The sequence below is a fragment of the Saccoglossus kowalevskii genome, chromosome 10 (assembly GCF_978046115.1).
Source record: "Saccoglossus kowalevskii chromosome 10, keSacKowa6.1, whole genome shotgun sequence".
Lineage (NCBI taxonomy): Eukaryota > Metazoa > Hemichordata > Enteropneusta > Harrimaniidae > Saccoglossus > Saccoglossus kowalevskii.
This window is the reverse complement of record NC_140650.1, coordinates 8,193,276-8,211,316: the sequence shown is the minus strand read 5'-3', so window position 1 is coordinate 8,211,316 and position 18,041 is coordinate 8,193,276. Positions and strand designations below refer to the sequence as shown.

Genomic DNA, 18,041 nt, shown 5'->3' with positions numbered 1-18,041 from the left:
TCACTACAAACACCACCCGTACTCACTACAAATACCACCCATACTCACTACAAATATCACCCATACTCACTACAAACACCACCGGTACTCACTACGAATACCACCCGTACTCACTACAAATACCCACCCGTACTCACTACAAATACCACCCGTACTCACTACAAATACCACCCGTACTCACTACAAATACCACCCATACTCACTACAAACACCACCGGTACTCACTACAAATACCACCCGTACTCACTACAAATACCACCCGTACTCACTTCAAATACCACCCGTACTCACTATAAATACCACTCTTACTCACTACAAATACCACCCGTACTCACTACAAATACCACCCGTACTCACTACAAATACCACCTGTACTCACTACAAATACCCACCCGTACTCACTACAAATACCACCCATACTCACTACAAATACCCACCCGTACTCACTACAAATACCACCCATAGTCACTACAAACACCACCCGTACTCACTACAAATACCACCCATACTCACTACAAATATCACCCATACTCACTACAAACACCACCGGTACTCACTACGAATACCACCCGTACTCACTACAAATACCCACCCGTACTCACTACAAATACCACCCGTACTCACTACAAATACCACCCGTACTCACTACAAATACCACCCGTACTCACTACAAATACCACCCATACTCACTACAAATACCACCCATACTCACTACAAATATCACCCATACTCACTACAAATACCTCCCGTACTCACTACAAATACCACCCATACTCACTACAAATATCACCCATACTCACTACAAATACCACCCGTACTCACTACAAACACCACCCTTACTCACTACAAATACCCACCCTTACTCACTACAAACACCACCCTTACTCACTACAAATACCCACCCTTACTCACTACAAACACCACCCGTACTCACTACAAATACCCACCCGTACTCACTACAAATACCACCCGTACTCACTACAAATACCACCCGTACTCACTACAAATACCACCCATACTCACTACAAACACCACCCGTACTCACTACAAACACCACCCTTACTCACTACAAATACCCACCCTTACTCACTACAAACACCACCCGTACTCACTACAAACACCACCCGTACTCACTACAAACACCACCCTTACTCACTACAAATACCCACCCTTACTCACTACAAACACCACCCTTACTCACTACAAATACCCACCTGTACTCACTACAAATACCACCCGTACTCACTACAAATACCACCCGTACTCACTACAAATACCACCCATACTCACTACAAATACCACACGTACTCACTACCAACACCACTCTTACTCACTACAAATACTAGTACCCACCCTTACTCACTACAAACACCACCCGTACTCACTACAAATACCCACCCGTACTCACTACAAATACCACCCATACTCACTACAAACACCACCCGTACTCACTACAAATACCACCCATACTCACTACAACTATCACCCATACTCACTACAAACACCACCGGTACTCACTACAAATACCACCCGTACTCACTACAAATACCACCCGTACTCACTACAAATACCACCCGTACTCACTACAAATACCCACCCGTACTCACTACAAATACCACCCATACTCACTACAAATACCACCCGTACTCACTACAAATACCACCCATACTCACTACAAATATCACCCATACTCACTACAAATACCACCCATACTCACTACAAATACCACCCGTACTCACTACAAATACCACCCGTACTCACTACAAATACCCACCCGTACTCACTTCAAATACCACCCGTACTCACTACAAATACCACCCATACTCACTACAAATACCACCCATACTCACTACAAATACCACCCATACTCACTACAAATACCACCCGTACTCACTACAAATACCACCCGTACTCACTACAAATACCACCCATACTCACTACAAATACCACCCATACTCACTACAAATATCACCCATACTCACTACAAATACCACCCGTACTCACTACAAATACCACCCGTACTCACTACAAATACCCACCCGTACTCACTACAAATACCACCCATACTCACTACAAATATCACCCATACTCACTACAAATACCACCCATACTCGCTATTTTCTGAATAGTACGGCCTGTACTTTTCACCCGTACTTGGCTCATTTTGGTACATTTATATATATGACCAGGGTGTGGAGTTTTTGATAATTCTAAGTTAAAATGGAGTATTCTATGGCTTCCTTGGCGCCAAAATCACTATCAGATAGGTCACAACTAGTTGAAGACCGTGGCCACATGTGATTCCTGGTCAATCAGAATTTTATGGTTGCCAGAGGATCTGCTCCCCAGGGTAAGGGGACGCATGACGGCGCTGCACCCCTGTTCCCTTGTTTAAAAAAATTTCTGCAATGATCACCTAGATATTATATACAATGATTTTAATAACATGGATATTATATACAATGATTTTAATAGCCTAGATATTATATACAATGATTTTAATAACCTAGATATTATATACAATGATTTTAATAACCTGGATATTATATACAATGATTTTAATAACCTAGATATTATATACAATGATTTTAATAACCTAGATATTATATACAATGATTTTAATAACCTGGATATTATATACAATGATTTTATTAACCTAGATATTATATACACTGATTTTAATAACCTGGATATTAGATACACTGATTTTAATAACCTAGATATTATATACAATGATTTTAATAACCTGGATATTATATACAATGATTTTAATAACCTAGATATTATATACAATGATTTTAATAACCTGGATATTATATACAATGATTTTAATAACCTAGATATTATATACAATGTTTTTAATAACCTGGATATTATATACAATGATTTTAATAACCTAGATATTATATACAATGATTTTAATAACCTAGATATTATATACAATGATTTTAATAACCTAGATATTATATACAATGATTTTAATCACATAGATATTAAATACACCTTTACATTGTTGTTTTCACAGATACCAAAATGGCAAAGAAAACTACAGCATTGTTGACAAATTTGCGTCAGTTGATGAAAAGTAAACAATATGTGACTGAACCACTTCATGCATATATTATTCCTTCAGCTGATGCCCATCAAGTAAGTGCTTATGTATAGTATTGCATATGTTAGCATATAATTAGCATATATTTGCATATGATTAGCATGCAATTAGTTATGCTCATTCATAGTTTACTCTTTATATGAATAGGGAATCTGTTTCAGTTTTTACTCATACCCACATTGGCTACACTCACATAGGTTTTATATGACTTCAATTTTAGAGTGAATATGTAGCTAGCTGTGATACTAGAAGAGCATTTATATCTGGTTTTGATGGATCAGCAGGTAGGTTTATTTGCACTCATATAACCCTTTTACTACTTTTTTTTCTCGTTAACATCATCATTGTGATCAAACTGTTCAAAACTTTCCATTAAAGAAGCAAGTGCATTTGTTCTTTATTTAAATTTATGATTATGTAATTCTTATACCTAATGAGTGAGTGAGCCATCAAGATTTAGCCGTTCATGCACGAGTTGAGCATTTCTCAAAATGGTACTCCTAATCTCATAGCCAATGCTTAAAATTACAAAACCAACCATTTAGCTCATTTTTCTCAGATAGATATAGCCTTATTATTAACGCACATTTCTGAAGAAGTTTTGCTATAATTGACCTTCCCCATTTCACATAATCTGATAAAAAGAGCGTCGCTGTCGATATATTGACTGGTAGCACTTTCTGTTATTCAGATTCCTTCAAAGTTTGCCCATTCTCTCTTATATACATTTTATCCATAAAACGAGCTGTTGCCTCGATACTCGAGCTACAAGCTAGCTATGTATACAAGAAAGTTGAACATTCTTAGGAGTAGTTATTAATGGCATGTCAAAAATAGAAAGAAAGAAATAATGAGCCACTCAACCTTTTTTTTTTTGGAAAAATTAGTTTCAGCTTGTAACATAGCAGTTAGATATTCTAAAAATCGTTACTTCCACAACCACACTGAAGCACAGATTAGAATCTGTAGTGTGACCTCCAAACCACAATTTTTTAAAAAGTCTCCCTTGTTCTTGTTAGCACAAGAGTGATCCATGTTTCACTGTAGCTTTTAACATATATCTCTGTAGGCACCGCCATTGTAACGGCCAAGGATGCAGCAATGTGGACTGACAGTCGCTACTTCCTGCAAGCTTCTAGTCAAATGGATCAGAACTGGGAATTGATGAAACAAGGTAACAATAGCATAATGCACTGTAAAGTTAGTGAGTTATTGTACATAGAATAATCTTATTCAGTGAAATTTTTTTATTTGATATTTAAATAGATATATGCACATTAAGTTACAGGACATGGTACTGAGACATGTAATAGTTTTTATGCATGACCTTCAAGAGGTCACACATCCTGGTTCTTTCTGGGGGTACAAATTCACTATCAATAAGAATTTTTGAATTATTTCTCCCAATAAATTCAAGCAAGTATTGAAACTAAAAAAAACGGCTAAAAATTTAAAAAATGTGACATTTATATTAAATTTATTGCTGTTATAGGGCAAAACACCTGAGAAAGTACCAGGATGTGTGACCTTTAGGGGGTCATACAAAGTACCAGGATGTGAGAAGTTTCATTTCAAAGCATTATTGTTTATTTTCTACTTGCAGGACAACCTGGTACACTGTCCCAAGAAGAATGGTTGGTTAAGGTATAGTGACCTTTAACCTTTGCTTGTCAAATTCAAATTTCACAAAATAAACCGGGATAATCTTTTTATTTTTAAATGTTCATCATTTGGTGGCTATATAAATCTTTTCTCAAGAGTTTTGTTCAGAAAACAAACTTATATATTTTAATAGTTTTTGGGTGAGGAGGGGGTAAAACTATTATTTGCATATGTTCCAGGTGTTACCAAAAGAAGCTGTTATTGGAGTTGACCCTCATCTGTTGTCACTTGGTAAGTGCTCAATTATGCTAATATTATATTCTGTATTCGTTATTTTTATTATTTTATTTATTATTTTTACTTACTCACTTTATTCACTTTAGAGCAATGGAAAACTATTCATAAACATCTGAAGACAGCTGGTCAGTCTCTTGTGGCGGTTGAGCAAAATTTAATTGATCTGACCTGGGCTGATGAAAGACCACAACCTCCCGATAACATCGTATGTGTGCATGAAATGAAATACGCAGGTGAGTTAAAGTGTGTTGGTTGTCACCATGCCGCGTCCTGTTTGATATGTGACTCATATTGATGTAAAATACATTGTTTGTTTACATGAATTACAAACACGGAATGGCTTTATTCCATTCATATCACGACTGTCACTTCATATACCATGCTCGACCACGTTAGCGCCCAGGGGCCTCAACTCAGAAAATCATGATTTTTTTAGGGGTGGGCGCTTACCCGAGTACCCCCCTTCGAAAAAGAGTGCAAATGAAAATTTTGATTCATCATGTGACAGATTGAGGGGGATTTTACGTCTTTGAGGGAAAATCAAATTATGAAATTAGTAGCGTCGTCATTGATTTTTATAATGAAGGAACAGAAATGATCACAAAAAATATGCACATTTAATTACAATATTAATTACGTACCACAAGAATTTCCAAAATTAAAAACATTAGAGTCTGTTGGAACACAGTCGTAGTCAAAATTCACATTATTATCTCCACTGATGAATGTGTTGGGTCGTAAACAAACTCTCGATGAAAATCACTTTCCGCCATGATACATTTGCAGATTTGACCTGCAGCAGCGTCTTTGACCTAATGGGTCAAGTTGGTTATTAACCAATCAGAATGTTGTGTTGTACCGACGTAATTCTTCGGAAATTCCTGAAGACTTTCCGGTAACGCAATGCAGAAGTGAATTTTCGATGTTGGAGTATGATCTGTTGGAATTGATTTCAGTGAATAAATGACATGGTTTTTCCAAAAAACTGGTAACTAGCCATTTTTGAGAGGTAAACTGAATATGGTATGAAATATTTACCGCATCTTACTTGTATTAACAGGTCATTGTCGAAGCGTAGTTTACACACAGTTACCGTGGTCTGTGCATTCACAACATATTCACAGTGGTCGATATCCATGCTGTATCATATAAAAACGATTACCAAGATTCGTTAAGCAAGACCAAGTTTTAAATTAGTTGCATTTTGTAGGGGTGGGCGCTTTGCCGAATGTGACCCAGAATATAAAAAGTGCTCAAAAGTGGGGGGTGGGCACTTGCCTGGGCATGGGCGCTAACGTGGTCGAGTACGGTATATGTTTTTGTGTAGACAATTTCTGTCAGTTTTGGTTAAAAAAATATGCAGAAAGTTGAATGTTGTGTTATATTTTCACAACTTGCATGCAACTGAAAGAGAAATACGGACTGCTTGAACCCATTTAACCAGTACAGATGTTTTGGGACTTAGTGAAACCATATGAAATCCAGCATTATGTGATTATTTATTACGTATGGTGTCAATAGATTATGAACGCTTTTTGAACTTTGACCTTATCATTATTAACAAATTACTCTAAGGTAGAAGACTATATTCATAAATGCAAAAACACAGAATTGTACTTGCATGCATTATAAGGATATTGACATTAAAACAGTTGGGGTCACCAGTTTGACTTTTGAGAAAATTATGGTTGTATTTTAGTGGATAGTGGTCATTTTAACAGTATTATAACAATTTTACCGTAGGATCCTATGGCAGAGATATTATGCCATATCTCAAATTGTAGCCTAGTGACTGAAGGCTGAAAAAATAATATATTCTTAATGATGGGGTACTTTAATACTGTTGTCCTAAATTATTACAAAAATCTGGGTTGCGCTCAATGGAATTGTTCTAAATATAGCGATTTTTGAAAAATATTATGACACGTTTTTCAATACCTCACTGTAACACACAAAAACAATGCTATTTTATGTTGACATGGGACAATAGCTTCATAATTTTACATAATAAACCAATGAACATTGTCATGCAATTCATGACCAACTTTTTCAAAGATTGTGAGTAAAATAAAATAAATGAATCAAAAATTGAACTTGTGTGGATTGGTCCACAATTGAATTATCATTGTGACTTTATTTTAGGTAAATCTTGGCAAGACAAAGTTGTAGCTGTCCGTGAGCAGATGCAAGAAAAGGGTGCAGATTTTTTAGTTGTCACTGCATTGGACGAGATAGCATGTAAGCATCATGTTTAGATTTTAAAATAACATTTCTACTTTTGAAGTCAAGGAAGCTGCCTGCTCTTGGTTTTTTCAACCTTTGATCTTCATAACTATCTTACAATTACAGGGCTGTTTAATCTCCGTGGTTCTGATGTGCAGTTCAACCCTGTCTTCTACTCGTATGCAGTAATCAGTAAAGATTCTGTCAAGTAAGAAATCTATGCTGGTTACCATGGTAACATTGTATTACTTGCACTTTTATTTATACAATTAATATTATGCTTTTTTTTTAATGAAGAGGAAACTGATCACAAAACTTGTGGATGAATAAGCCATATGCATGACCTCTAAAAGGTCACACATCCTGGTACTTTCTTGTTACTAATTATAAATTATGAATGACAATTTCTCATTTATTTCCACCCAAATGCAAGTATTTGAGATATGATATTTATATCAGTATTTGATTATACAGTATGGCAAGATCACAGACCAGACTAATTTGAAAAAAAAAACTGTTTTCTGTGATCCCCACCAGGAAAATCTAGTTTTTGTTATAATCATATTAATTATATTCCCACTAGGCAATTCAATTAATTAATTAATTGTGTTCTTTATTAGTGTGATTAGTATTGCCAGTATACTTATTTTTTTTTTTCCTCAGCTATATTTTTTTCATTTTTCTGTTTTATTATTTCTGGGGGAATCATTCTTTCAAGTATATTGTGAGACACTATGTTGATATTTTTTCAAGCATTTAGCGTAAAAAAAAAAACTATTGCTTTGAGCAATACCATGCATTATCTCCAGTATTAGCTACAAATGACCTCTTTATTGTTGTGCATCAACACCAAAATAACAAAACATATCGCAAGAAAGAGCATATAGTGTGAAAAGTAGCGACTGATAACACAGAGAACACAGTGCGAGTACTTAAGAAATGTTATTGTTGTTGTATATGCAAATATTTGATGTGGGGATTACTGTTGAACGATTTGCTGTATCGAATTGTTGACTTAAAGTGTGTGTATCTAAAACTAGTGAATGTTGAATATTTTTTAGTACTAAGTAAATTTGAATCTGAGATGTTAAATTTGCGAGCAATTTTGAATTTGAACATAACTGGAATATCCACATTTAGGAATGGAATCGCCCAAGAGTGTTGCCATGCGAATATTCTAAAGTAAAAAAGGTGTCATTTCACTCCTGCACTTCAGCTTTGGTTCTTTGCTGAAAGCATGTGAAATATCGTACACCAATTGATATTACAATTAACCTTTTCACCACCAATACCTTTTTTTTATCACGAATTCACAAAATAGTCCCATTTATAGTCTGCACTTTCCTTCAGAAGATTGGGCCAAAATTGCCAAATTTTTGGAGTGAAAACTAAAAATTGACCCAAATTAGAGTTCATTTCCAGAAATATTGAAGAACTTCTAGTGCAGAAATATTTGGACGAGAAAGTCTGGTGGTGAAAAGTTTAAGTGTGTTTATTTCCTCATTTTACAGTCTTTTTATTGATGAAGCTAAAATCGACAATGCTGTTCGAAAACATCTGAATAGCAATGAGGCAAGCAATGGCGATGACTCTGCTCTCCGAGTAACGATTCATCCATATGGTGCATTAGGTAGTTTCTTTGGGAATATCTATGTACAGACGACAGAACCGAAAACATGGGTATGTATTGATTGTATTTGTTGCGTTCTATGCTATTATTTGTCTCATCTTTAAAGATGACTTGGAGGCAAAGTTTCCATATAGCTTATTATGCATGGTTCTAACTGTTTGCTGACCAATAGTATAACAGCAGCTCATGTCAGTAAATATTTACAAAAAAAACATGCTTTCAATCTCTAATAAAGCTCACACGTTACATGCAGTTAAATAAACTAATACAGTGCCTGTTTATAAGTTATGTGCAGTCAGAGATTGTGATAGCATTTTCATGTAGTGAGCACTGACACAAATGGGTCCTGTTTTTAGTTCCCGTTGGACATAGTCCGAAAGGGGGACTTATGTTTTGGGTTCCGTTCATCCATGCGTCTGTGCATTCGTCATCATTTCTGAGAGACATGCCTGGACAGATTCTCTTCAAAGCTGGTACAAAGACAAGTCATATTGGAAGACATGTGCACATCAATTTATTTTTGAGTTGATTGACCTTTGACCAACTGGTGGCCATTTTTGTCCCAAAAATCTACATTTGGACATGTCGTCAACCTTTTCTTGAATATGCCTAGACAGATTTCATTCATACTAGGCATTGACATCAGTCATGGTGGGTTACTGATGCACGCCATTTTTTTCGTGATTCGATTCAAAATGGCTGACTGGTGGCCATTTTGTTTTATACGAGTGTCCTGCTTATTTTACAGAAATGATTGTACAGATTTGGTTAAATTTTGTACAAAGGCAAAATATTGCTTTGTTTTATTTTGTTGACCTTCAACTGACAGCCATTAATTGTCCAAAAAAATTAACATTTGGTCATGTCATTAACAGTTTCTGGGTCATGCATTGACCAATTTCATTCAAACTTAGTCTTTATACCTGTTTCATGCACATTTTAGTTAATATGCTAAATACTATCTCAATATTTAAACATAATCTGACTATGCTTTTCATAAAAACTATGCCATTGACAATGACTTGTTGTATTTAGGTGGGTGTCCCTCTCTAATATTGGGGGTTCGGAGGCAGAATATGGTTGTAAATGCACAGTTATTTATAGTGATTACACTATGCATATGAATACAACTGTATCGATTTATACATATGAATACTACCATAGTTTACAATCTGCATATGACAAATAGATTTGTGAATTTACAGGAATTAAACGTATGGCATAAAAATAGGTCATAATTGGTATAATTCTCACAGAAAAGAAGTGACACGCGCATTTTTCCCTGGCACACATAAAACATGACTATTTTTTGGGTGGTGACCTAAAAAAGTTTGTTGTTCATTTTACAGAATTTTGAATACTAATAAGTTTGCGATAGTTTGCAGTCTTCTGTAAGTTTGTTTTGTCGGGACATAATATAGGAAAATGTTCATTATATATTTCTAGACAGTAACTAAAACAATTGTGTTTTTATTCTGCAGGTCAGTGGGAAATCAAGCTATGCTGTTGTGAGTCTTGTACCGAAGGTAACAACGCCATTTTTTATCCCTTTATTGTGTATGTACTTGTATATTCTTAATGCACATGAATGTGTTTCATTCAAAGAAAATTTCTACAAAAATAAAAGTTGTGGCTGCTGTCCCATTAACTTGTCAGATTTTCAATATTATGTCTTCAGTCTATGTGACAATCAAGTCTTGTGAATTTGTATTTAGTGTAAAATGCATGTTCTGTACAACTTCCATGGTCTGTTTGATCTTCTCTTCTCAATGTAAAAAAAAAAATTGTTGACAAAGTGAAAATCATGAAATTCTGTAGAAGTAAAAATTCCCTACAAAATGTTTTGTCAGTAACTTTGGCAAAATTATGTCTACCCGAATGCCATAAAAAATTTCCAGCAGTGAAAAGTATACAGTTTGCAGTATGTATAAGCCATACATTTACGCTCAGAGATACTGTTTGTAAGTGCTCACTTGAGGGCAACATGGTGAGTAAATTTCACAAATCTCATTATGTCTCTCTGTGTGAAGAACTCAGATTTATGATGTTCTTGAAATTGCATATTAAATTTCTTCATACTTATTTTATTGAAAAACTTGGGTAGTCACTTAATTTTGCATTGTTTTGTTCGTCTATCTGTAAACTAGCAACTGCTATAATCTTCCAATGTTATGCTTTTATTTTAGAAAAGACGAATTATTCAGCCGTCTCCATTGAGCCTAGCAAAGGCTATTAAGAATGATGTAGAAATTGAAGGCATGAGGCAGTCCCATGTAAGTCAGATCTTACTTGTACTGATACCAACATCAATTCTCTATTTTATTCACATGGTAGCGAAGACAAAATTTTGTGAATCAAATCAAAAGTAGTTTTCAGTAAATATGATGCAAAATTATCCAACTGTGTTTTTTTTTCTTCAGATACGTGATGCTGTAGCACTGTGTGAACTCTTTATGTGGCTTGAAAATGAGGTACCGTAATTCATCATTTAAAATGATCATGTGAATTCACATTCTTTCAGTAAATCAGTATATTTTGATGAATTTCATGTGTTTGCAGGTTCCTAAAGGTAAAATTACAGAAATTACTGCAGTGGATAAAGCAGAGCAACTTCGAAGGTAAATTATTGTGCATTAATTCTGTTCCCTTGTCAGGTATTATATAAGATGGTTGTTGATTGGCTGCCCAACTATAAAATCATGTTAACAGGCCAATCAGGGAACACCTCATTGTGTGCATTAGAAGTGACTTTAAAGATGGCCCATGAATACTAGTTAGCAAGCCAATCAGGAAACATCTTGCCTGTGAATTGGATTTTGAAGGTAACTGATATCACCATTCATAGATTCTCCTCAAGACTCGTACATAATTATGTCCATTTGAATCAAAATTAAAAAAATTGAATAAAAAAAAAATACATCATGAATGGGTTGATAACTGAGTAGAAAATTAATTTGTTGCCATAGATTCTTCAATGTTTTTTAAAAGCTGATTTTTTCACCAACAAAAAAGACAGAATGTCATTTATTTTATTATTTCAGTCAACAAGCTGACTATGTCAGTTTGAGCTTTGCTACCATCTCCAGCATTGGATCAAATGGTGCTATCATACACTACAAACCAACAGAAGAATCAGATACATTGATTAACTGTAACGAGGTGTATCTCTGTGATTCTGGTGCACAATACAAGTAAGTGAAATCAGTGTACCTCTTCCCCTCCCCTCAATCCTTATCTTGTTTTGCCTTTGTGCCAAATTTAAACAAAAAATGTGAAAGTGTGTCTGAGAATCAAATAGAATACAAAATGGCTGCCAGTCAGCCAACTTCAATTAAATTTGAAAAACAAAATGTCTTGTTATAAATCTTATTAATATGATTAGTTGTAATAGCTGGTGAGCATCGGGCCATTGGTCTATGTTTTATGTACTCAAAGTGTGATGTACCAAATTTAATGTATTAATCTAATATTATTTCTGGTTTCCATAGAGATGGCACTACCGATACCACAAGAACTATGCATTTTGGTACTCCGAGTCAACATGAAAAGGTTAGATATGTGTAAATCAATAAACAATGGCTGTCCTGTTTTCACTAGAAAACGTCTCTTTCGTTCAAATCAAGTAACACTCATAGAACATTTTTAGGAGATATGAGAATATAGGGTTTTACTATAGTAATAAGACAAGCTAAAGTTACAGGTCTCATTTACTATAATAAACACCCCATATAGGACAATGTAAAAACTTGAAACGCAGTGCTATTTTGCACATAGAATTAGTTAAAGTTAAATTAAGAGTGATTTGTTTATTTTTAGTAAAGAGTGTTGAAAGTCACAATATTGGTAATACTGTAAATGCATTAATTATTCACTGGGTTTAAATTTTGCTATTTTCGCTGATAAGTAAAATCTGCTAAATTAAATCTACGAGAACATGTAAAATAACAATAAAACTCATTCTGTTTGCATCCATTTCAAATTAGTTTTCACTAAAATTCCATTCACAAAATTAAAGCTTGCTTATTCTGGTACATATCATATGAAATAAAACATTTTGAAATACAAGCATGTCTTTCTTCGCAAAAAGTTGTTTATAAGGCCAACAAAATAAATTGTTTTGTTGCCCTCAGCGACCGACCGAAAAATATGAAATATCGGGTCATGTTTTTTTTGTTTTTTTTAATAGGCCGAAATATTACAAATTTTAAGCAGTAAAAAGTGTTTCCTCTAAAAATTAAGAATTCCGGACTGTTGTTTGACCCCCAGAGTCCCCGTAAGTGGCGACTTTGAACCTCAAGTTGATCTGTATTTCTCTGACATGCCTTGGATATTTACAATACTCTTATTTCTCACAAATTAAAAAAAAAAAAAAATCCGACTGACCCAATTTTTCGACTTGAGGGCAACATAAGTTTGTTTTGTTTTTTTGGCGTGAAACACAATTACATTCATGGATGTCTACATGACCCATTGTTTTAATGCTAAATGTGTAGTGACACTGATTTATCTGATATCTTATGCATGTTTGTATCAGTAATCAGATCTGAATGTTTTTTCAGAGATTTTTTTATGTAACCAATAATCGTGAGATTTCCATGTTTTCTTCAGGAATGTTACACAAGGGTTTTAAAGGGACACATAGCACTTTCTTCTGCAGTCTTTCCAGTCGGAACCAAAGGTGAGGAGTTCTTCATACAAAGTCAATTTATTCCAAATGATATCACTATGCATTATGTATTCATTAATATTCACAAAGACGTTCAATTCAAACAAACAAATAAGCAAAGAAAAACTGAAATAAGAACTTACGTATTTATAATTGTAATGCTATTGAAATTAACAAGGGCTTTGTTCAACCAGTAAAAAATTCATAAAAAGTTGTATTGTAGTAGCACTGTTAAGGAATGAAAATATCCTTATCTGTGCACATTGTCCATATTAGTCCCTGTTCAGGCCTCTGTGTGTGCATCTGTCCAAATCCATCCATATCTAACACAGTTCAAACTCCACACAAACATCAGACATTATATCGGATATGTGCACATGCATTTGCTGATGACCCGATTCAAGATGGTCGAATGGCAGCCAATTTTTAATGCCAAAAGTACATCAAAATCACACATTTTCACTATTCCAGAACTGGATCTCTGTTGTGTGTAGACAGATTTAGTTTTATCTTGGTACATACATTAAACACAATGGGACTTTGATGCATGTTATTTTATTTTTTCGGATCAAGTCCAAAATGGCTGACTGGCAGCTACTTGGTTTCAAGGAATCCAGATTCAGATTCATATATCAGTCATGCCTGGTCCGATCAACTTCACACATTCATCAGACGTCATATCAGACAAACTTACATGCATTTTAGTCACAATCAAATCCAAAATGACTAATGAGTGGTCATGTTTAAATGAATGCAGTTTCATATATGCCTAGCCAATCAAGTTAAAACATCACATATACGTCACACATTACGTCATATCTTGTGTCTATAACACATGAGAACTATGTCATTGACAATGATCATGACAAATGCAATATTCTGAGAATACTATAAATCTTTTTAATTTCACAAGTGACAAATTCTCATGAAAGTCAGTGAACATTTTTCTGGGGTTCTACAACATGGTGTCTTCGTGATTTTTGCAAAAAAACGATTGTCATAAAATTCTGGAATCACAATGATTTGGGCCTCTGTGCACCACAGTCAACATTACACACCATTGCCAAAATAATTCCCCTTATAGTCTGCTCTTTAATTCCACAGATAATGCTAATGAAAATTTCAATTTCAAAAACGAGAAGCAATGCCATATTTTGTCTGTTTGGTCCTAAAATTAAAATTAAATTCAGTAAAAAATTGAAATATTTTTTACCAAAATACAGAGATTATATATTAAAACTGCATAAATACATCACTTGCTGTTTTTGTTTCATGTATCTGTGGATGCTTCCAGTGAAGGATTTATTGACAGCAATGTTTTGTCACGCTGAGCAAAAACTCTATGTAATGATAAAATGTACATGACTGTAGACAACTGTGCACTCCTTGTATGGAAATTGTATCTCCTTATAAGGTAGTATCAAATGATATGTCCAATTTATTATATAGGAATTACTTGATTGTAGTTAATCCAAAAGTGAAATTCAAGGGAATTGAAAATTTATTGTTTATTGCTATGGAAGTATTTTTTCAAAAACAATTCTGTCTCGTCAAATGTAGACAACATTTATATTTTCTGTTTCTAGATTGATGGCTGACTTGGTGAATGTTTCTTTACAGGTTTTCAATTGGATACACTAGCACGTGAATATCTATGGCAAGGTGGTTTGGATTATGGGCATGGTACAGGCCATGGTGTTGGTTCTCATCTCAATGTACATGAGGGTCCATGTAGTATTGGTTACAGACCCACAGCTAATGATGTACCACTAGCTGCTGGCATGTTCCTCTCAGATGGTAAGATATCCAGAGTCTCTACAGTCCCTCGTATCATATTCAGTTTCTTTGATGTTCAGTTTAGATAGGTTTCACTATAAGACCTCTGTAAGCTGGTAAATTTTCTCAGTTCCTCTGATCTTCAGTTTGGACAGGTTTTGATATACATGTAATAGCTCTGTAAACTAAATATCTTAATATATTAATACCTGGTACATGACCATGTACCGGATTCTGCCATAAATTCGCCCTGGGCCGTTAAACAGTAGTTTGAGTTTTTAACATTTTTTGGCAGTTTATTAAGGTGTTATTTCAATTTTTCCTAACGTCTAAAATAATCAATCTTTCCTAACGTCTAACTTAAATATTACCATAGTCATTGACACATATGTTTATTGTGACTAGCGTGAATGGGTAAGCCTCTTTCGACAATGAGCTGTTATCACTTTAAACAATGTTAAATTTTTCTTCAAATGCGCTGTTTATATTTTGAAAACAACTAATTTTTTGATTTAATAAAAAATCATGTCGTTTTCCAATCAAAATCCAAGCCAAAAAATCTTTTCCATGTTGCGTTCATTAACATATTTAAATGAGCTATTGACACTTTGACATCATCCATCATTTTGATTGGTTAATTAGTGATTTGTTTGATCAGGTCAAAGAAAACCGTCCCAGGTCAAAACATGGCAGATATTCTATAGTATTGAGCGTTTAATATGTGACCAGAATCATACACTTACAATGAAACTAAGTTGAAATTTATTTTTATTTCATAACAATTCAACAAATTTATTTTTTTACTTTATTATAATCACTACCAAGTAATAATCAACAATTATGAAACGCAGCATGACCGGATTATTTGCTACTGAGCAATGCAGTTGTGTTCGTTTTTTTATTTGAAACCTCTTTTTTAGAGAAAGATGACACTGGGTGACATTGTAATGAAATTTTAGGCAAGAAAAAAAAATGTATCAAATTTTAGATTACCCCCGGTAGCTTAGTTTCTTCCGTCAACTGCCGACATTGAAAGTCGGCGTAGGTGGATTTTTCAACCAAAATAGTCCCCCAAAACTATTTGATGATCATTTTTTGAAATTTTGAACCCCAAAATAAGGGCCCACCAGCTGTGAATTTTTTTGGATGGGCCTATCACAGCAGAATCCGGTATATTTTTCATGCAAGTTTTTTTGTAGTATGTTATTTTGAAATTATTTGATTTTGATTTTTCAGAACCTGGTTATTACGAAGATGGTGCGTTTGGTTTACGAGTAGAAAATGTTGTTCTAGTAAAAAAGGCAGAATTCAAGCAGAAAGAGTTTCTGAACTTTGAACCAGTCACCTTAGTACCAATTCAACAAAAAATGATAGACCCATCACTTCTAACTGAAAAAGAGGTATTATTATATATAGTAATTATTAATGTATTCTGAAAACTGCACTAACCACATTTTTTTCATGTTCATAATTGGTGTAATTTTTTTTACATTTTCTGTAATTTTCATCGTTATTTAGGTTTAAACAAACTAAATATGACATTGTTTTTAGTTTTGATTAAAACGTTTTAACTTTTTTCTCTATTTTGTGGATGATAACTGCATTTATACTTCAGCGCACAAAAAGTTAATTCTTTCATCATGAGAGAAAATGAAACCACTTTGAAAATTTTAGAGAGTAGCACACTAAACTCGTCTGATTTGTTGAATTAAAAAAATTAATTAAATTTCTTTTCATGCTGTTGTTCACAAACCCCAGACAAAAAAGTATGGTTATCAAACTACTTTTCATGCAACAATTCTGACTTTTGAGCAATTTACCTTTTAGATCTTACATTGTATATCTGAAAGTTTTGCATGACTAACATACAGTGGCCTCTTGCTAAGTCGCGAGTGATGGGATCCAAGCTAAAAACGAGGACTTACCGAGGGGTCTTGTAAAAAGGGAAGTTTATGCATTAAAAATTGATAAAAAGCACATGTACACACATACGTTTATTTATAGTACGTTTTCTTTATTGGACAACATCACAGCGTCCATGTCTGCATGGATTTAACTTATTGCAGTGAGTTAGCTTTATCACAGGGTTGAGAAGTACGTACAGCTGCGACTTTATACGGCCGTTGACACCCTTTGTAGCTCAGTAATTTACGGCCAGTAGATGTTAAGTTGTTTCCTCCAGCCATCTAACGGCCAACTGAATACACGATATGACAAACATTAGTTCTTCTACTTCAAAGTTTCCATCAAAACACAATAAAATTTTTGGGAGCCATCCAACTACCCGTGACTTAGCCGAAACACACTTAGCGAGGGGTCACTGTATGCAAGATATCCAAACAATATCTATTTCAATAGACATTAAAGGGAATTTACCAAAATAAGAAAACAAATAACTGAAAAATAATCCATTGCATCTAGTGCAGTGTAATCCTACAAAACAAATGACCAACAAACTGTCAAGTACACCACAATACATAATTGAAATCAGTATAAGATAGATATATGGACCTTATGATATATATGAACTTATGATCTTGTTATAAATAATCAGAAAATTCTTACAAATATTATTTAAAGTGACAATAGCTGTGATTGTTTTTGGTTTAATTATAACCACATAAAGATGACCGAATCTTACTGAAATATTGTTTTAGACACAATTGCATGAACAAATTTTTGTTGAGACATTCACATGATGAAAACTGCAGAAAACTATTACACACAACTGGTGC

General features: G+C 34.3%; 1 protein-coding gene across 1 annotated transcript in view; it reads left to right on the top strand.

Annotated features, from left to right (window-relative positions):
• LOC100367017 (xaa-Pro aminopeptidase 1-like) overlaps window positions 1-18,041 on the top strand; it is a 32,459-nt gene that overhangs the window by 12,770 nt on the left and 1,648 nt on the right. The window contains exons 2-19 of the mRNA XM_085504211.1: window positions 3,026-3,147; window positions 3,333-3,396; window positions 4,182-4,286; window positions 4,716-4,756; window positions 4,954-5,005; window positions 5,098-5,244; window positions 7,154-7,249; window positions 7,361-7,442; window positions 8,746-8,914; window positions 10,346-10,390; window positions 11,051-11,137; window positions 11,285-11,335; window positions 11,424-11,482; window positions 11,906-12,055; window positions 12,353-12,413; window positions 13,473-13,542; window positions 15,151-15,327; window positions 16,543-16,706. Coding sequence (XP_085360337.1) covers window positions 3,034-3,147; window positions 3,333-3,396; window positions 4,182-4,286; window positions 4,716-4,756; window positions 4,954-5,005; window positions 5,098-5,244; window positions 7,154-7,249; window positions 7,361-7,442; window positions 8,746-8,914; window positions 10,346-10,390; window positions 11,051-11,137; window positions 11,285-11,335; window positions 11,424-11,482; window positions 11,906-12,055; window positions 12,353-12,413; window positions 13,473-13,542; window positions 15,151-15,327; window positions 16,543-16,706 — 1,734 coding nt within the window. The 5' untranslated portion in view covers window positions 3,026-3,033. The remainder of the gene's footprint in view (window positions 1-3,025; window positions 3,148-3,332; window positions 3,397-4,181; window positions 4,287-4,715; window positions 4,757-4,953; window positions 5,006-5,097; window positions 5,245-7,153; window positions 7,250-7,360; window positions 7,443-8,745; window positions 8,915-10,345; window positions 10,391-11,050; window positions 11,138-11,284; window positions 11,336-11,423; window positions 11,483-11,905; window positions 12,056-12,352; window positions 12,414-13,472; window positions 13,543-15,150; window positions 15,328-16,542; window positions 16,707-18,041) is intronic.